At 43.2% G+C, this 21,847-nt stretch overlaps 1 protein-coding gene across 2 annotated transcripts in view; it reads right to left on the bottom strand.

The window, feature by feature from the left end:
• Positions 1 to 21,847, bottom strand: part of kaznb (kazrin, periplakin interacting protein b) — a gene marked incomplete at its 5' end in the record, with an annotated part of 88,754 nt that overhangs the window by 30,328 nt on the left and 36,579 nt on the right. For both annotated transcript variants that reach the window (XM_080424738.1, XM_080424739.1), the window contains one exon: positions 4,959 to 5,069. In XM_080424738.1, coding sequence (XP_080280864.1) covers positions 4,959 to 5,069 — 111 coding nt within the window. The remainder of the gene's footprint in view (positions 1 to 4,958; positions 5,070 to 21,847) is intronic.

The following is a 21,847-nucleotide window of genomic DNA, read 5'->3' as shown; positions in this document are numbered from 1 at the left end:
GTGTCGAGAGAGACAGGAAACCAAAGGTAGAGAGAGAAGAGACGTACAGTATGACACAAGAGGGTAGTTGCATTCAAACTCGGGTCCTCGTGCTCACAAGGAGCATATCACCACTGTTGGGTGGAAACCTTGCTATGTCCAAAACCAAACATTTTCAGAAATAGTGAAAATAGCAGATCTACAAGCTCACAATGCGTCGCGATGTGACGCATTGTGAGCTTGTAGATTGGCTCTTTTCACTACTTTTGCTTGTATGACAAGGTAGGGCAAATGACAAAAAAAAACATAAAAAGTAGAAATTTGGAGATACAAGGTTTCTGCCCGGCAGCAACGATATGGTCTGTGCACTAGCTGAGTCACCAGGTACCCAGCTGTTAATGGCTTTTTTTTTTGTTTTTTTTTTCTCATTTGTTTACATTTTCATCTGTCATTAAAAATGAATAATTGAGCCAATGTTGGCTAAACATCACTGCACGGTCATTCATGTTTGAATTTTGTTCGTAAATCAATCTGTTCTCCGGGGACCATTTCTGGCTAGACTTTTCAAATCAATCCACGCGCTTTGAGATGGATTTAAAAAGCAACGATAACCTAACTTTGACAAACTCACAATGAAAAATGTGTGTGCTGGAATTTTGTGTTCCTCAATGACTCTTGCCACCTGCATGTCGTCTGTCACTGCATCCATACACCTCTTTGGCCTTCCTCTTCTCCTATCACCTCGCTATTTCTGCTTATTTTTGTTCGTTTTCGGCTATAACGACATGCCCAAAATAGGGACACCAGGTTGAGAGTGGTTGAGCCCTGGGTAGCCCTGGGTAGCGTTAGTGTCCTGCTCTGACCTGTATGGTTATAGCAAAACCCATTAACATGTCACCCTGTTGTGTCCTTCACAGGACCTGTCAGGGGACTGTCTATAGGTCTGTTAAATGGTGCCTCGGATGAGCGTGAACACAATCTCACAGGTAATAGAGTTACGGGCTGATCCAGGCTGCCTGGCTGTCAGAATGTGAGGCAGCCTGGAACCTCAAGACTAAACAACAGCTTTTTGACAGAAGTAATACTGCAGTCTAACATACAAAGGCACCGCTGAACTGCCATGCTGTGTGGATCTGACTGACTGGGATGATATAACCTTGTATTAGAGACTTTGGTTCGGGGATGAAAAGTCTAAAAAATTTACCCGTAAGGGTCACCTGATGCAATGGGATGTGTCAATCACTGACTTTCTTATTTTCTCTGAGCTAACAGCAGGTGTTGGTAGAAAAGACTGCAATGCTGTCACACTCACAAATACCGCACTTTGTTGAGTGTTTCTTTATTGCGGGCCTACTGGTATACACTCAATATGTTACATGTTATACAGATTATATCATGGCTCTGTTTTCTGAGTTATTTTGTAAATTAACTAGACGCTGATGACCTGTTGTGAGCTTGGAATTCATCTGTTATGCATCTGTTATATTTAAAGACCTATTTCCTACCAGCACACACTTCAAATATATGTGTGTATATACACATAAATATATATATATATATATATATATATATATATATATATATATATATATATATATATATATATATATATATATATATATATATATATATATGTATATATGTATATATATATACACATACACACACACACACACAAACCAAAATGTAGACTTTTGTAATAATCACAAGGTCACACCATCTTGACTCACAGCAGCCTCAACTCTTATTCACCTCGCCGCTTTAATCCTGACTGGCTCTTCGGTCTGACATTTCTTCACGCTCCCGCCTGTCTGTCCTTATTCGGCGACTTAACTCCCTGCACCTCCATGTCATTCATTTGCCTTACACTTAATAAGCCAGGAGAAAGGGGGGGGGGGGGTCCTCAAAACCATTTTTTCACCCTCCCCTCTATATTCTTCTGTCACTCTCCCCTAGCTCTTTCAGACGCACAGGGGGCTGAACGTGTCACACTGCCGTTATCAGTGCTGGGGACCGTTTGATAGAGAGGCGTTAATATATTAGTCAACCTTGAGCGGATGGAAGCAGACAGGGGATGATGGACATTGGGAGAAGTAAGAGAGAGAGAGAGGAGAATAATTGACTCAGGCCCCCGGTCGTCTCTGTTTGGGATGAATGGAAATGTCACCTATCAGGCACATGGTGCACTCTTGCCAGAGGGCCAAGATGAGATGGAGCTAGATTAGAAATCGCTCGCTGTCGGGCAGAAACCTTGTATCTCCGTATTTAAACTTACGTTTTTTTTTCTTCTGTAAATGAATGCCCTACTTCACCACACAGAGTGTCACACAAAAGTAGTGAAACTAGCAGATCTACGAGCTCGCAACGTGTCGCAGTGTGACACGTTCTGAGCTTGTAGATCGGCTATTTTCACATTTTTTTAAATGTTTTTTTAAATAATAATAAAAAAGGAACGGTTTCAGACATACAAGGTTTCCAACCGACAGCGACGGAATGCAGCACATTGGCGGGGGGACTTTGTAGCTCGGTAAAAGCACTGTAGGGAATAATAGGAGTGACTTGGACAGCTAATTAGGATGGCCCATAAGACTCTTATAGATTAAGCAACAACATCCAGGTGATCAATACGGGTCCAGGACGACGCCATCGGTACTGAACATCAATACTAGCTTTGTGAACCTAATCATCACTGGAGGGAGACTCAGAGAGACAATTATTCTGAGTTGCACAGCCCTCTTTGCACAAAAGATTGTAAGAACGGTGATTGGAGAAAAATAATGGGCCATTTCACAACATAATAATCATCCAGCGCTATAAAATGCAATGCAGCCACAGCTCCCAATAAAGCTCCTATTCAGTCTGAGGCAATTTTCGAAAGCGGGACGACGGCAAGCCCCCTGCAACAACAACAATCACACACTTGATGTCAAGTTTGTTGCATGAGTCACACATAGTGTTGCCATGTCTGCTTATTATAAGGGGTTTGGGGCTTGTTTGTCTGTAAAGTTGCTTGTAAATTACTGGTAGTTGCGGGTTGCAGGTTTTTGGTATTATTTGTAAAATGTAGTTGCTTATTTGGGCTCGTTTCCTAAACCAGTGGTTCTCAAACATTTTCATGTCAAGGACCCCCAAATGAATATGGATTTGGCCACGCATCTAAAAATATTTTGTGCCCGGGACCCCCGTACCAGATTTGTGTTGTTAAAATGTTTTGAAAAATATTCTAAATGTTTCGCGTTTTTGTTTGAAAATAGCATTTTCAAATAGCCGATAGTCGCTTCTTTTGGCTCGTTTTCTTAGACCTGGTTGCTTATTTATCTCGCAAAATCTGGCAACACTGGTCACACAACGGGTCTGTCAGCTGAGAGAAAGTGTTATTTAGCCTGGACCAGCGGTGGAAAGTAACTAAGTACATTTACTCAAGTACGATACGATCGTACTTGAGGAACTTTTACTTTACTCAAGTGTTTACATTTTTCGATATACTTTTACTTCACTACACCCCAGAGGCAATTGTGTGCTTTTTTGCTCCACCACAATTATTTGACAGCGTTAGTTACTAGTTACTTCGGCTATTTGAAAATAGCCTACCGGTATCTACAATGCGATGCGTTGTGAGCTTGTAGACCTGCTATCTTTGAAGCGTTTTGTGAAACCGGACATTCTGCATAATGACAACTTTTACTTATGTGTGTGGCAACACCTCTGTACTTTCACTCAAGTAAAATTTTGTATACAGGCCTTTTACTTCTAACAGAGTATTTCGAAATTGTGGTATTGCTACTTTTACTTACAGTAAAGTACACAATCTGAGCACTTCTTCATTTACAAAGTAAATAAGTATTCCAAGTACTCAAAAGTACAAATTACGACATACATACATTTTCTGAAATTCTCTCAGAAATGTGTAGACATTTTCAAAAATAGTGAAAATAGCCGATCTATAAGCTATTTCTATTGGCTATTTTCATTTTAATTAAAATAGGGCTCAAGTGGTTAATTCATAATATATTTTTTAAAGTTTTGGTCCAAGAGTCCCTTCCTAGAGATGCAGTGGAGTAAAAATATTTCCTATTTCAAATGTAGCGGAGGGAAAGTCATCAGCTTGAAAAACAGAAAAGAAAAGAAAAAACAAATACTCAAGTAAATGTACTCAGTCACTGTCCACCACTGCTTTACACTAAGTAAAACAATTGGAATACTTCATCCACCGCTGGCCTGCCCTGCACGCCAGTGTCAGCTGAGAGAGTTCTTTAGCCTTGGTGTACACATCAAAGCCTGCAGAGAGCTGCCAGGCCTTTGTACCCTTGTTCCCAACTCCTATTATCAGATTGTTCTCACACTCTTACACAGCGCAGGCCTTTGCTCCAGTGTTAACCTCCGCCACAAGCTGACAACCCCGTGTCTTTTAACTGCCGAGACCAATCAATCACCAACGCACACTTCCTGGCGTCGTCAAGGCAACGGCTGTTATGTTATCGTCGCCGTCGGGCGGAAACCTTGTATCTCCATATTTCATGTTTTTCTATGGTTTGGGGGAAATGAATGCCCTACTTCATTGTACAGGAACAAATGAAGTACCACGCAAAGGTATCACGAGGGTATCACAAGGGTATCGCGAAGGTCACGCAAAAGTATAGCGGAAATAGACTATATAATATTTGAGAAACATTTTGAAAGTGGTTAAGCGTGTTTCTGGCAGAAACAGTATCTTTAAAAAGATAACCAGCACCCACTTGGTCCTTTTAGGAACTCTTATTCATTGAAAAGCCCAACAGCAGATCAGACACAACGGACGTTTTGGCCCATGGCCTTCCTCAGCTCGACTCATTTGTTAAATATCGAACTAATGAAAAGTATCAACAAGAGCTCAACTACATGGTAACACAGGTTTGTTTTTCCCATTTCAAGTAAGTAACGGTTTTGGACATACAAGGTTTTCCCGCCCGACAGCGAACATTTCCAAGGCAACGCCTTACCTTTGCCAAGCGAGGAGTCAGGGGTGCCGAAGTCCATCAGGCTGGATATCTCCGTGGGGTGGTAGCACATGTCTGTCACCATCGTCTTCTGTCTGTGATGCACAGATGGGTCTGCGAGGAAAAACAAACTTTAATTAGACTAGCACACAGTGCTGGGAGGCTCAAGGTGAAAACTCTTTATTCACACCCATAAAGCGAGGGCGGTGACAATGTAAGGTTTATACAGAGGAGTTAATAGCTGGGTTGCTGTGCGTGCGTGCGTGCGTCATTAGTCCTGCTTGTGGAGGCATTCTCTTTGTGCTGTTATTGAAGTGGGAAGAGAATACAGTAAAGGAGAAAATGGTGTGCAAGTGAGCACGCACACCGTGTGTGTGTGTGTGTGTGTGTGTGTGTGTGTGTGTGTGTGTGTGTGTGTGTGTGTGTGCATGTGCGCATGTGTGCTGATATTTGCATGCTGAGCTGTAATGTGAGTCAATCAGATGAGTCATGATGGCAGTTGTCACTGCCGACACCCCCCACCCCAAGGACACGTTCAACGCAATTTGCGAACATAATTTCCACCAAATAGTTCAGCGCAGTTCACTAGTCGGTAATTACCCGTATCCTACCTCAGCTTTTATTTGATCACTGTTCGGATCCCTTCCCCTCTCATCTTTTCCCCCACATCATTTTCCCCTTGCTATCGTTTGTGCCATCTACAGTATGCTCCTGAAATGGAGTCCGTCCATCTGTGTGATTCCACAGATGTGCACCCTGTGGAGCCGCTCTGCCAAACATCCCCTCAGCTAATGACACTGATGGAGCTCTGCTGGGTGTGATGAGCTTTGAAAGCCAAGGCTCATCTACTCTCTCTCTCTTACTCGCCTAAAACTACTGGTTCTCTATCTATGGGCCGGGGCCCTGCTGGTGGGCCGCGAGGGGTATCGCAAGTGGGCCCCCCAAAACAATTGACAAAACACTACGATTTTAATAATGATATAAAATTTATACTAAAAAGTGACACCATGGGGTTTGGGTGGCGCAGTGGTTAAGTGCCTGCCCACCACCACTGAGGCTGGGAGTTCGAATCCACCGCGGTACATCCAGCTTTGTCGAGCGTTTATACCAGTGGTTCTCAACCAGTGGTCTGGGGACCCCCAGTGGTCCTTGAAGGGGTTCCAGGTGGTCCCCAGTTAAATGATGGCGAGTTGGTAACCAAATGGACCCTTATAGATCTTGAAATCTTGAGAGTGTAAAATAAAATTTGGTTTTATTTTACTCTCTCAAGAGTTAAATTGTTGTTAAACATCTTGCATTACTTAATTTACAAGAAGTCTACACAATTAGAGAATGTAGAATAATTGTTATCTCTCCCATGGTACCATATCAATACAGCAAGTTTTCGGTCTGATAGGCTAAATCTCATCAAATGGGGGTCTGTGGCTCAAAATGCAGAATAAATAATGCACCTTAATATGAAAAGGGTTGAAAACCACTGGACTATACGAACACAATTGGCCCGTGTTCGGGGGAGAGAAGCTGGGCGGTGAGGGTAATATTTGCCACGGCATGTACTCCTACGGGCTGGGACGGTGCCAGGGAGGAGTAGGAAGGAGGCTCTACGTCCTCCCGGTGGGGGATCCTCACTGGCAGGTGAGTCAGTAGGATACAACAGCAGTGACAAGGAATTAATTGGGGAGATAAAGGGGTAAAAAAATTAAAGAAAGTGATACCAATAAATAAGAACTTAAAGTATACTAAGTTCCATTGATCCAAGGTGGAACACAATCGATTGATTGAAATAAACATTCTCTGAAAATATCTATTTTCACTATAAATCAGCCAAATTGCACTTATATTGCACAAATAAGGCGTCTAGAACAATGTTTTGAGAGTCAAGGATCACAATGAAACTATTCTTAAAGTGATCACATGTGCCTGTGTGTGGCATGCTACTGTGCAAATAATTATTATTATGCTAACTTTTTTGCCATCTGCTAATAATAGCTTTCTTCACCAATGTGTTCATAAAGGTGTCTTCTAACACCTTTTAATTACTTCCAACCGAACTCCTAGGAGCCAATCAAAGTTGAGAATGACAACTTTTTCGGTCAGTCTTTCAGCAGCAGGCAATGGCTCAACTGGGCGGGCAGCTGCCCGCATTGCCCAGCGCTGACGCTTCTTTGTGGGAGCCAATCAAAGTTGAGAAGACCTGGTGTGAATAACGGGAAAAATATTAATTGGCCAATATGAGCTTGTGGGACGTCTAACTAGGGGTTTGTGGGGTGCTGAATCCATTCCATTCGTTTTTAGTAACAATGACTCCCTGGCCAGATAATTGGTCATACCTACTTTTCAGAGGGCCTATCCATCAAATTGTGGTGGCCATAATTTTCACTTGTTATTTTTTGTTGAGTGGTATATTTAGATTATTGGGGTTCCTAGAAAGTCAAATGGAAATGGGTTTAATTTGGCATTAACTTTGAAAGGTGGTCTAAGAGTCTATGTCCATGTTTGTGATAAACATCAGAACAACAGAAACAATAGAAATTCATCTATTACCATGGTGCAGCCATCCCCTTACCAAGTGCATACTGATTATCCGTTTCTTGTTCCCCACACCAAATAATGAAGTAGGTAGGTGTCCTTGCATAGCTGATGGTATGGAATGGTTTCAGCACCCCCACAAACCCCTTGTTAGGCGTCCCACAAGCTCATACTGGCCAATTCATATTTTTCCAGTTTTTCACACCAGGTCTTCTCAACTTTGATTGGCTCCTACGAAGTTTCCCAGAGCAGAAGCGTCAGCGCTGGGCAATGCGGGCAGCTGCCCGCCCAGTTGAGCCCTTGCCCACTGCTGAAAGACTGATCGAAAAAGTTTCCCAGAGGAGTTCGGTTGGAAGTAATTGAGGTGTTAGAAGACACCTTTGTGAACAAATTAGTGAAGAAAGCTATTGGTGAGCAATTATTTTGCAGATGGCTAAAAAAGTTGACGTAATAATAATTGGTGAAAATGTGATAGCTCATCATTTTGTAAAAAAAAAATCCAATCTAGAAACACTAATTGGAAGTATATTTCTGGGGGGTGCATGACACCCCCTTCTTCCCACTGTCGGGTCTGTAGAAACCAATGGGTCACGTGACGGTGCCCGGTGACGGTTATGAATGACATTCAGCATAGTTAACCCCTAAAACCCGATATACTTTGTTGTCCCCCTTGAGGGCTGTACCTGGCCCTCTCCTTTTTCCCTCAATACCCTCTGCCAAAAACAGCCGTTCTCTAAGCTCGAGACGTGTTGTGAGCTTGAAGATTGCCTATTTTCGCCTTATGGCTTATTATAACATGCATAGGGAACACACAGGGCTATAGGGTTCATGTGATTAACCTCTCAAACAACCCATTTCATACCTTTCAAACCTTTCTGTATGAGAAGAGAACAGAGGAGGGCAGCGGCTAGCGTTCATTACGATCACCCCCCCCCCACACACACACACACACACACACACACACACACACACACACACACACACACACTTTCGTCAACCACAGCCTTTCGTTGAGGTTTTAATCAAACATGTGAAAATGAAAGGTTATAAAATAAACTAATGATGAATGGAGGCTATACGGAATCCCTGCTGTGCAGTAGTCCTTTCATGGAGTGATCCACAAATTCAAGAAACTCAAATACTGTTCTTCTGAAAATCTTAGTGACTCTAGTCTGTAGATCTTCACACACACGCACGCACACACGCACGCACGCACGCACGCACGCACGCACGCACGCACGCACACACACACACACACACACACACACACACACACACACACACACACACACACACACACACACACACACACACACACACACACACACACACACACACACACACACACACACACACACACACACACACACACACACACATCAGTAAATGTGTTTTTGATGGCTATTTGTTTACTGATCGAGATGAAACATCAATGCAAACGCATGTCCTAAAGTGTTAATACAATAAATAAATGTTCACTGTTCATTTCTGTCATGAGCTTCAGAAAGCGCAACTTGTCAACCAGTAGGGATCCTACCCAACAGCAGTATCGGACCACCTCCAACCACTGCAGACGTGCTACTTAACATTACTCTACACCTGAGCATTAATGTACTAACATTACTCTATACACACTGTGTTGACCGGGGTTACCCAGAGGTCTGTACTTCACCCCCTTCTTTTTTCCCTCTCCTCTAAAAACCGAACGTCTTGAAAAATAGGCCATCTGCAAGCTCAATATAGGTGAGCTTGTTGGTTACCTGTTTTTGCGGAATATTTGCCTATTATGACATGGCCAGAATTTGGACACTAGGGATCTTGTTAAAATAACGTTTTATCCACTAAAAGAAGTTCCAGTTTGCAGGTTGAATAAAATCAAAGTTTTGATTTGTTTCATTATATACCCATCAGGCAATTTGTGTATAACGCAATAAGCAGCTGTGGGCCTTATTGCACAAGAACCATCTGCACTACGTACGCTCTCACACTACTCCCCTAATCTGCAGGTTTTGACAGTTTCACTTCGTCTCTGTCGGGTGGAAACCTCATATGTCCAAAACGTGTTACTTTTCAGGATTCAAATGAAAAAATAGCAAAAGTAGCAGATCTGCAAGCTCAAAATGCATCGCTTCGCGCCACGTTTCGAGCTTGCAGATCTGCTACTTTTGATGCTTTTGTGTGACGGTGTGGTATTATCAAGGTATTAATTTACGAAAAAACACAAGAAGTTAGAATATGGAAATAAGAGGTTTCTGCCCGACAACAGCGATTTCCTCTTGTTGGCTGACCTTACCGCCCCCCACCCCCCCCCTCCCCTCACATCCTTCCTCCTCTCCAGTCGATAGCTGTTTAGGTGTTGTGTTCAGCTGACCTTTCCTCCGGCTTTAATATGGAAATTGGGCAGCAGGAAACCTACGAACATGGTGGGCACCTCTACAACTGCCCAACTTACAGTGGCACACATCCATTAATGAAAGAGAGAGTCAATGTGTGTGTGTGTGTGTGTGTGTGTGTGTGTGTGTGTGTGTGTGTGTGTGTGTGGCGATTAGCCACCTCACTGATTTATTGTAAAGGAATCAACTTAATCATCTTAATCTCTCTAAAAGCCTCAACAACCTCTCTTGACCCACGTTCTGTTTCCTACGCATGTAAATTGCAAACTTTGCCTGCCCTACAAATAACATTGACACAAGTTCGTGTGTCTCTTCTTGTGTTTAAAACAAATAATTTTTAATTAAAAGGGAATTCGCTACACTGCTAAACAGCCTAAAACATTCTAATGAAAAGTGAAAAATGGCTTCTCCTATTGCACAGTAAGGGCATTTGTCATTCACAGCTGGGTTTAGAACAGATAAAAAGCCTTCTCAGCAATTCTTCAGTATGTAGAATGCTCCATGAAATAAGGTGTTGGAACTAAATGCCTTTAAAAGACTTGTTCTACCCTGTTCTTTGAAGTATAGTGTGCACTGTGCAGAGTCCTTGACATTTCTAGGGACCTGTGCACCTGCGGCCACTTACAGTACACTGAAGGACTAGCGTACACTAGTTTGTGTGTGTGTGTGTGTGTGTGTGTGTGTGTGTGTGTGTGTGTGTGTGTGTGTGTGTGTGTGTGTGTGTGTGTGTGTGTGTGTGTGTGTGTGTGTGTATGTGTGTAAACATGGGAATTAAAACATCAATAAAAGACCATGAGAACAATTCTGTTCCTTGGGAAATTAATTGAGCTTTTGTTTCAAACCTCACAGTATGTACGAAATAAGCATAACGCCTAGCAAGGTATGTTGTTGGATTTAACAGGCTATTTGTGTATGTATGTGTGTGTGTGTGTGTGTGTGTGTGTGTGTGTGTGTGTGTGTGTGTGTGTGTGTGTGTGTGTGTGTGTGTGTGTGTGTGTGTGTGTGTGTGTGTGTGTGTGTGTGTGTGTGTGTGTGTGTGTGTGTGTGTGTGTGTGTGTGTGTGTGTACGTATATGTAAGCTTTCACTGCATTTCAGCAGTCTGAACATTTCACCTCAATTCCCTAAACCTTTACTCCATTCCCTCTCTCTATTTCTCTCCTACTCTCTGTCACTCTCTCCCCCTGTCTCTCTCCCATTTGTCTCCCTCTCCCTCTCTTTCTCCATCCCTCTCTTCTGCTCTTTCTATCTCTATTCCCCTCTTTCCCTCTTCCTCTCTCGTTCTCTATCCCCCCCCCATCTCTCAGTCTCTCTCTCTTTCCATCTCTTTCTCTACCCTTCGCCCCCCCCCCCCCCCCCCAATCCAAACCCTAAAGCTTTGAATTAGCAAGGTTCAGATGTATTTCATTGGGGAGACCAGCAGTCTGCCAGTCCAGTAGGATATATATGAAGCGGTGGCTGGCTGGCTGGAGGAGGGAATGGAATACATCCTCCTGAGGAATGGACACTTTATCAACCACCTCATTTCTGCCGGGTCAACTCTCTGTTGGATAGAGGTCAGAGGTTATGGAAATAATGATCCGGAGCCCTGGCGGGGGCCACCGCTGACCGCCGTCTGGGGTTGAGGACGCCACAAGAACACAGGCAACAGGCTATTGACTGCACTGTCAGCCACAATAAAAACAATTTACTTTAGACGTGGCGAGTGAAATGGTTATCTCTTCATCTTCCCTCTCGCTCTCTCCCCTTTATCCGTGTCCCTCGCCTCGCTGTCACGCCCCTGGCACAGCCTACATATGAAACAGTCCTTTGTGATCACATACTCCGTCATACGACGGTGTTGCGTGCCGAAAATAGCCAATCTACGAGCTTGCGATGCGACGCGTCGCTTCTAAATCGTCTATTTCCGCCACGCGACACCGCTGCGTGACGAAGTATGAATCTGCATTAACAGCGGATATCCATCAGGCTTGTTCACTCACGCATTCGCCTCACACCGCATTTCTCATTAAACCTTTATGATAGATCTTTTTCAAACTAATAACGGACTTCCTCACCAGAGAGGCAGAGGATAAACAACATCACAAGGGTAAACACCCATGAGATATTAATACGTTTCCGCATAACAACGGGAACACCCCTGAGGTAGGATGGGATTGGGAAGTGTGACTCCGGAAGAGTCAGCTCCTTCAGGCCATCGACGCCAAGTAAAGCCTGGTTCATTCATTTGTGGCAATGTTACTTATCGAACATTGGGAATTGCCATAACACGACTAAATTGAGTGAAAAGGGGGGGGGGGAATCGTTTTTTTTTTTTTTCAGTGAGCAGTTCTGTCGTCCAATGAAGTATAAATCAGGCTACTTAACCAATAAATCAAATATACTTCACTGAGTCCCACAAGGGCCTATACAAGGTCTGCTTCTTTTTTCCCGCTCTACAATAAATCTCTTCGCTGAAAAAGCCGATGTAATAGCTCATTGTGACATGTTGTGAGCATGTAGATCAGCCGTTTTCACCGAATGTTCGAAATCAAAATAGGGACGCTAGGATTCATGTGGTCAACCATTCAGGCAGATTTCTGCACTTCATTAACTGGCTACAATTAATGGTTCAATGAAAAGCCTTTCATTATATAACCCCTTAAGATATTCGACTATTTCACTTGACTGAAAAAGCTCTTTTGACTTATTTTAATAATACACTTCCTGTCCTGAATGAATGTCTTCCCAGCCAGTATGCCTAGAGTGAATGACAGAGGAGCCCCACTTTAAAAGTCCATCACAGAAAGAGGAGACACATTCTCAGCCAAGGGGGCATCAAAGTGGACGCTATTCATGCAGAATGAGGAGGCAACTATCAGTGTTTTGCAGACGGCTCATCTCTGCCAACCCTCTGCCAACCTTTAATTACACTGGCATTCACTGGAGCTGACACATTCACTGTTATCCATCATGACACGGCAGAGAGAGAGAATACAATCACACGTTGGCATGGGATTACAATGCCCTGGAATAGCCTCCTGTTTGAGGGCACTGACCTTACTGTAAGCATGGCAACTTTCTGACTGACCGACACACCCATAACACTTAACAACTTCCTATATAGTCACACAGCGAATAGCAAAAGAAAATACTGTAAGCTTGTACTGGAGATGTGCTATTTTAGCTTGTTCTTTTTACATTGTACAGTTTTTTGCCTATAATGACATGCCTAAATTAGTGATGCCAGGGTTAAAAAGGTTAAGCATTGCATTGCTTACAAGATAAGATAAGTTAAGTCAAATTAAGATAAACCTTTATTAAATTAGGCCCAGACCGCTGGCATAGCGGTCCGGGCACCTAGGCTCAGTGTAGCCTGACAGCGTGTCGTGGGTTTGAGTCCTGATCCCACCGGCAGCCAGGTTGAAATGCAGGAGTGGCACAGGTTAGAGTAAAAAAAAAGAGCGACAAATTAGATGATTTTGAATTCTGGCACTAAATATATGAACAAAACATTGTCTATCAATAAATCTGTGCAGTCTATCACCAAAGTATATTTGGATGTATACTGTATAGTCTAAGATTGAGTGTTTGGAGTAATATATGCATGGTTAATCAGCAGTCTATGAATATACTGTAGGTACCTGGCTGCTGAATCATGCTGTGAAATGGACACCTCAGCAAAACGTGTGGATACATACAGTATAGTTCTCTCTTATGCACAGCTCATGTACAGTGTAGGCATGCACTAAATAGTCTGAGCAATTTTGTTCCATTAGAGAACTAACGACAGCACTGGAACCTTCTTGGGTTCATTTCAGCTGGTGGTGATAATGAGAAACTGTTGGGAAAATATTGTGTTCATGTTAATTGCTTATTTTATTGTGATTTTATTTCTCCCCCAATGAAATCGAAAAAGTGCTGAAGCACTATCCAAAATCTGTAACTAATGTAGGGGCAAAATAGAGCTCAGACGCTTAATGGGGAGAAATTCCTCTGTAATAATCCTAAAATATGAAACCCCTTAAGAATTGACCCATTTTGCTGTGGAAAAACTACATGCAGAAACTGTTTCCCCTCTGGATGACAAGCATTGTGTTGAAATGTCTATTATTTCCTCTCATCATCATGCATCTAAATAGACAAGGCATAGTGTGAGGCCAACTCGAAACACTGCGTGGAATTTCACAGCAATTCCTCGCTTAAATTAACACTGTGAAGGGAGTCTGCGCATTTGTGCTTCTAACCTTTGCTTGCCATGATGAGACAGAGTCGGCAAGCCAGCAAACACACACACACACACACACACACACACACACACACACACACACACACACACACACACACACACACACACACACACACACACACACACACACACACACACACACACACACACACACACACACACACACACACACACACACAGTGTTAAGGGCTTCAAATACTGTGTTGCGCATGTTGTTGCACACCAAGAATAGCTGATCTACAAGCTCACAACATGTCGAGCTTCAACGCACTGTGAGCCTGTAGATCGTCTATTTTCAGTGTGCGACACCGGCATGCAACCAAGTATAAATCCCAGGCTTTACTCTCCCATCTCTCTTGGTTATGCACAACAGCGTTGGATCGACTGCCAGGTGTTTCAATGTTTTAAGAGATCTCGTTCATCCCTTTCATTCACACAGTCCCTGCAGTGCTTTATCAGCCACTGGCTTGTGGAGCTCGATCATCCGATTCCCTGCCAACAGAATGCAGATGGATTTCCACCAGACACCTATGCAGTGGTTCGTTGATAGGTACAGTACAGCTTCAGGCAGATGGCACTGATCAAAGGAAAACCCATAGGCAAGGCATACCTCGAATTGGCTGGTTCCCAGTGTGAGTTTTGTACATTGTCTTCTACATGCTGTTGTGAGTGTCTAACACTGTGTGTGGTTGCCACCACCAAGCCAAAGAACTGAAATATGCAAGTGAAATTTGAATGAATATTACTTATTTCTAATCCTTCGCCGAACGGCCATGGTATAAGCAGGATAATCCTCCGGTTATTGTCTGTTTTTTTTTAAATCAGGAAAGAGGTGGAGGTGAAGAACTCCATTCCGATTTGTGTTGCCGTCAGTCACAGTTTGCAAACGATTGTTGTGCTTTTTTCATACAGATTCACAAGTTATTATGCACAGATGATTACAGACATTCACAGATATAGGGCTGAGTGGAATCCAGCAACAAACGAAAAAAGATAATCTGCTTTCTAACGAAGGTTGCAGTGCAAACAAAAAAAACTAAAAACATTCGAGTTCTATGAAACAATAAACAACAACAAATAGCAGCAGAGACCTCTGCTTTGTATTCAGCGCACTCCTCACCACATAAGAAATATGAAAGGCATGAGCTCTCCTCAGGGACAGATTGGAAGCCAAACTATAATATAGTTATAATATAGTATGCTATACATCTTTGGCCGGGCTGTCACTTCTCTATTATGCAACTCAAACAAGCAGCCCAGGCACTGCCACCTAACGCCATTCCTTGGATATTATGGCTCGCCGGGAGCTGAAAACTCGCTGTCTATTAATCTGTGTGTATAATCGCAGGTGACACAGTGAATCAATAGCTGCGGCACTTACAGAGTATTAGCCCTGAAAGACTGCTCCAAGGCTGCTATGTTTGATCCACAGCCCGCGGGTGTTGTTGGTATGCGGCTGCTAAGAGTGCTGTGCACAGGCCCACTGCAGCCTGACCTGAGGATTATGCACCGAAAAAAGGACATCTTCAGGGACATATCCATTAAGTCTAGGAGGGAAAAAAATCACTTGAAGATGACAAGAGTCCAGGGTCGACCATTATAACGGTCGGTGCTGCTCGCCTCAGCAGGCTGGGGATTTTGACAGAATGTGGAAATAATGCATGTCAACTCCGTCGTGCAGCGAGTTGTGAGCTTTCAAGCTCATAGCTTGAAAATCTGTTATTTTCGGCAAGTGCTACAAAGAGCTAAATCGTAGCTCATCCAAAACAACAGGTTTTCAACTAATCACTTATTTTACTTTATGACGAAGTAGGATTTAGGCTTGATAAACCGTCCAAAACTCACTCAATATCAATACAGAATGTAAACTTACATATTAATGCAGCTATACCAAGAGAAGGGAGGCTCTTACAGTAGGTATAGTAAAATGACTGGTGATGAAAGTGTAGACTACATATTCATATTGCATAATGTTTTGGTCTGCCATTTAGTCGTGCCCTTTCCGTCAATAACTCACAACTGCGCCCTCGGCCAGTTGAACACCTGTTCACAACATTACTGATATGGACCCACTCAGCCCTGTGATTAAACAAAGCGCTCATTGTCGCGATGCAGGGACCAAAACACAGCTGAAGTACGCTGGAGATGAGGAAACCACCTCTGTCTATTATTAAGCACCAAGATCATCACGATAACAACTCTGTAGTGATGTGGAAAGGCGAGCAGAGATGACAAAATATCAACCCCGCTTGAAACCTGTCCAGTAACAGGCTTTGTGCCATACTGGAATGATAAAATGCTGGCTAATAGAACAACACTGTCAGGGCGCTGAGCTGCCAATCTGAGGGTGGTTCGAGCTTACCCAATAAGCAGCCCGAGTAATGCAAGTCAGATAATCCTTGATGTTGGCTTCTGTAAGGAACAATCCATTGAGCGTTCCGAACCTTTATCACTGTAGCAGGATCAGTGGGAAAACGGAATCCATTATGGGCAAGATAATGAGTGTTTCTTGATAGCCCTGTGATGTGTGGGATTATCTACAGCACTGCTATTGTAGATTGTACACTGGTTAATCCAACACGGCCCTTTTTGAAGAGAATTATCATGAGTTTTAGTTGTACTAGTAGTCAGTGACTGACCTGGTTATCTGGCTATGTACAGACTATAGGCAAATCTGAGTAATGCTAAACTTACGGTGATCTGACAGTGTCGCTTGATGAGAACATCCGATCTACAAGCTCACAACGCACATTGTGAGCTTGTAGATTTAGACATCTTTAGAAATCAGATTGAATCGAATTTCAAACCATCTAGGAATGTTTTAAAAAAAAAATTAAACCTTTTTTTTGCAAAAATCATTTTCCATGTGTTTTACTTTTTTTTGCTGTTCAGACTTGATAACATTTTTATTGTTGACATTTTGTATGGACCCCAGGAAGCCTAGTGACCACTTTGTAGCAGCTAATGGGGATCCTCCTAATAAAGAATAAAAAAAGAAATTCATTCACTCCTTATACTCCGAGCAGAGACAAAGCCGCGAGGTAGTGTAATAATGTGTGACCTGAACAAAAGGAGAGGCACAATACAGTGATTCTTTCCTCAGATGGGAGAACTGGGGCTGGAGAGACAATACGAACACTGCTGAGAGAGACAGAGCTGAACTTTCAATGCGTTGGTATCCCAGCAAGGAGACCAGAGAGAAAGGTCACCATCGCTTGAATCTTATTTTGATTGTGTCCCCCTTTGGAAGCCAGAACTTGAACATAAAGAAAAAGAGGCACTTTTTACGACAGCATATTCCATATCATACAGAAGGAACAGGGTAGATATGAGGAAATTAGCTTTAGCGGCCCGAACCGCTAGTTTAGACAAAAGGGAGTGACACAGCAGCAGCTGCATACGTACATTCAGTACTGTATTCTGTAAGTGTTTTTAGATTAGGCCTATGAGTCAGTGTCTAAAGGCTTGACTCAGCTAGAGACTGAGGACAATCTCCCAGCTGTTGTTGATGAAACTGGATGGACACAATAAGAGAGTTAAAAAATCAAAAACGAGACAGGTCTAATATGGCATGACCATGTGGACCTTGGACTTCACAGGGCTGGTCTATGACGTCAGTACTGCGACGTTAGTACTATGATGTATGTCATATCCATTTTTGGGCAAGATTTCAGCCTGTTTCGATCTTCATTGTGAAATTAAAGTAAAAACTAAAAAAGTACATTTCAAAATATAAAACATATGTGGGAAAAATGTGGGGAGTTAATTCCTTGGCCTACTAGCAGCGTGCGCACGTACACACACACGTATTACTATACTTGTGAGGACATCAACATTCTAGCCCTAAAGTCGAAAATTGTCGATCTACATGCTCTCAAGGCGCCACGCTGCAAGGCGTTGTGAGCTTGTAGATCTGTCATTTTCGGTGCACGACACCGAAATTGTGAGGACCAGAAAACGGTCATCCCAACATCTATTTCTCAAATTCTACTACACTTGTTGGGACATTGGCACTCACAAGTTAATTATAGTACCGCGCGCACGCGCGCGCGCGCGCACACACACACACACACACACACACACACACACACACACACACACACACACACACACACACACACACACACACACACACACACACACACACACACACACACACACACACACACACACACACACACACACACACACACACACACACACACACACACACACACACACACTCTTCTATCATGGTGACACTGTGGGTCACAGCTGGGCTGCTAGCTCATCACAGTGACCCGCGGGGGCAAGAAGCGAGATGATGTGGGATTTAAAGTGAAGATTAAAGCACAGACAATCTGTCTGGAAGAAAGAGGTCGATGCAATTATCGATTCTTTTTTACATTATTCCATCGATTACTGTTTTGATTAATTGAATAATTGATAAGCGTGCTTTTTATTTAAAACAATTGTATTTATAAACGAATTGTCACGATGCAACGCGTTGTGAGCTTGTAGATTGGCTATTTTGGAAAATGGCTGTGTACAGTATATATTTAGAGAAATGTATTTTACTTCAATTGATAGTTTACAGTGTAGATGGACAGGAAACAGGGAGGGAGAGAGAGATGGGGAGAGACATGCAGTAAAGATCGTTGGGATCGGATTCGATGGGACTCGAATCCGCAATGCACTGTCAGGCTACTTTAGAGCCTAGTTGCCCGGACCGCTAGCCGCCATAGGGATCCATTATTAATCGATTACTTTATTTTTCGCAATCGATTTGTTCGAATAAAGGCCTTTGCAGACAGGGTTTTCGCACGGAAAAAACTGACAATATCATTTTTGAAATGATCACATGGTTCTCAATGACCTCATGCACACCGGCTCCGAATTTACCGTGCTGCGATGCGATGCGGCGATGCGTTTTTTTTTTCAATCGAACCCATTTCGATTCGTGCGTCTTTTCGCATGCGGTAAAAACTGATTGACTAATCGCACCCTGTCTGCAAAGGCCTTAACTGTTGCAGAAGAAGAGTAGGCAGGTGGCTCCTGCCACTCTCCCACCTGTAGAAAACGTTGTGATGATGATGATGATGATGATGGCAATGGTGCCAGCGGTGTTAGCCTTTTTGATATTCTCACAGTGCGCGGGGACATTTGGAAAATGTGAGAAGCATGGCTTACTTCTGTCCCCTTGGCCCCACACCCCTGATTAGTTCTCTCGTCACACATACCAGTCATAGCAGTGTCACACACCCAGCTGCTTCCCAACCCCACCAGTCCAATGCAGAGCACCCTTCCACCTTGGACAGCTGGACTGGCACAGAGAACAAACCCAGAGCAGTAGGGCAGGGCGATCTGGATAAAAGCAAACATCACTATATTTTTGACCAATTAATAGCAATAATCATAACGTATAGTGACGATAATATAAATTTTGTTTAAAAAAAATCTAAATGTTTCAGAAATAGCCGATCTGCAAGTCCCTAAAGTCCTTGTCCACATGTCTCATGGTAAGGTTTAAACCAGCAGAAAAATCATCTCTGTCCCATAAAAACACAAATATTTTTCTCACCCCCAAAACCTCCCTAAAAGGAGCTTTACACAGTACATTTTACTTTGCTCTATCTTTGCCTGCATTTAGTAGGCCATATCCTATGAATTATGCATAATGTATGTTTGATCCTCCAGAATGTGGGCAATACAACAAGTATCCACAGAGACTTCACACCAAAAACACCGCAATGACAACAACAAGCCATTCCCTTCCTCACTGACAGTCACAGGATCCACAGTGACGTCGGGTTACGGGGGAAGCGCTTGTTTCACTCCACGTCCCTCCCTGCATACTTCCTCATTGACTAATGCCTTATTTAGTGAGGCTCTGATTGACCGTTCCGTGTGACATTGCACCTCGTCTGAGTTGCGTTGCCCTGCGTCAAACCTCTCGAGACCAAGGGCGAGAGCCTTCAGAAATAGTGAAGCACATTCATTCTGTCTTAGTCTTGAGTCGAGTGGGTGGTAAAACTAGGCTGTAGAGAAGGGGGACTCTTTTAAAACATGGTCACGACTTTATACAGGGGTAGACAGAACTGATCCACAACAGGGAACGATGAGCCGAATGTGTGTGTTCTGTTTTTCTGCTGGTATATGAAGAAAACTGAGAATAGAACATTCTCATTCGGACACCTCAAAACACAGCCAGTCTCTCTGTGTAAGCTAAACAGAATACAGAGAGAGAGAGAGAGAGAGAGAGAGAGAGAGAGAGAGAGAGAGAGAGAGAGAGAGAGAGAGAGGGAATTCTGGGTTGTTCAAGTGTTGTAGCAGTTGCATGCCCTCTGACACTGACACCCATACTGCACCTGCAGTTGTCATGGAAGTACAGAATGCAGGAGAAAAGCTCACACTCTGCCTTCACAAACAGCAACGGGGGTTCCACCGCCCCCGGGGCAGCATAGCCTGCAAAACCACCAACCAATGGTACTGTAAGCAGGCTGAATAATAATACAACACAGGCCTTGGAGCCAGCCGTAGGAGCAACAAACCCACACAAAGAGTTGAGGTTTTGTATTTGGGGTGAGAGTAGAGTGATGCACACTGCACTTTGAAGTGCTGACCCAGGTGAGACGCTCCGTCCCGGTCTGAATAATAGAACTGAGACGTACCGCGATGACAGGGCCTGTAAGCCAGATAGCTTTGCATGGTGAGTGTACAAGGGAATCTTCCTCACAGAACACTGTCAGCTACACCAGCCGACAATGAAATCATCACCTGTCCTGTGTAACAAGCGCAGTACAGCAATGCTAACATCTGCCATCTGCCAGCGACTGTACATCACAAACCCCACTTATTTAACCACATGAACCCTATTCTGGGAAAGTCATAATAGTCAATCATCCTGCAAAAATAGGTGGAATACAAGCTCACAACGCGTTGGGATGCGTTGTGAGCTTGTAGATCAGCTTTTTTTGGCGAAGAGATTTGGTGTAGAGGGAAAAAAGGAGGGGACCAAGGGGGACACCGGTGAACAGAGTATAAAGGGTTAAAGTGATTAAACCACATGCCAATATGTTTTTATTGATTAAATAGACAATTCTCAACGTCAAATTTCAAGGACCCCCAGTTTGATATGGACCTGTATCATGTATCAGTACTGTGCCATTTGCCAATGACTTGTTTACATTGTCACTGTACTGTTCCATGGATGCATTATCCTTCGCAATTTTGTTTTTATGGCAAGGTAAAAGGAGTGCTCCTGTTCGTCCTGCACTTTAAAACCAGGTAGATTATGCGTACCGTTCAGTACCTTCCCTGCATTTGCATAGTGACTTCCTTGGGGACTATTTTTCATGTAGTAATTATTCTTGTAGGGAAATTGTTATTAAAAACTGTTTTAATTAGGATATCTCTATGACTTTCATGTTGCCATATTTGGTAAGTTTTATAAAAGCAATAAGCCACGTGAGGCTGTGGTTTAGCATCATTTTAGAACAGCTAAACGGTTGAGGGCACTCCGCTCCGCTACCTCATCATAACGCCCTTTAGCTGTTTTGAAATCCACTCTAAAACCAGGGCCTCTTGTGGCTTTATTGCTTTAACCCATTAAGACCTGGAACTGTGTCATTTTTAGATTTGAGCTAAAAAGCATTATTTTACACTTTGGGCTATTCAAAAATAGCAGATATACAAGCTCATAGCGCGGCACCGAGTGCCGCGCTACGAGCTTGTAGATCTGCTATTTTTGAAAAATCATGAAAAT

Source organism: Gymnoscopelus braueri (genome assembly GCF_963280865.1).
Source record: "Gymnoscopelus braueri genome assembly, chromosome: 3".
Classification (NCBI taxonomy): Eukaryota; Metazoa; Chordata; class Actinopteri; order Myctophiformes; family Myctophidae; genus Gymnoscopelus; species Gymnoscopelus braueri.
The sequence above is the reverse complement of the archived record's forward strand: the minus strand, read 5'-3'. Positions and strand labels throughout refer to the sequence as shown.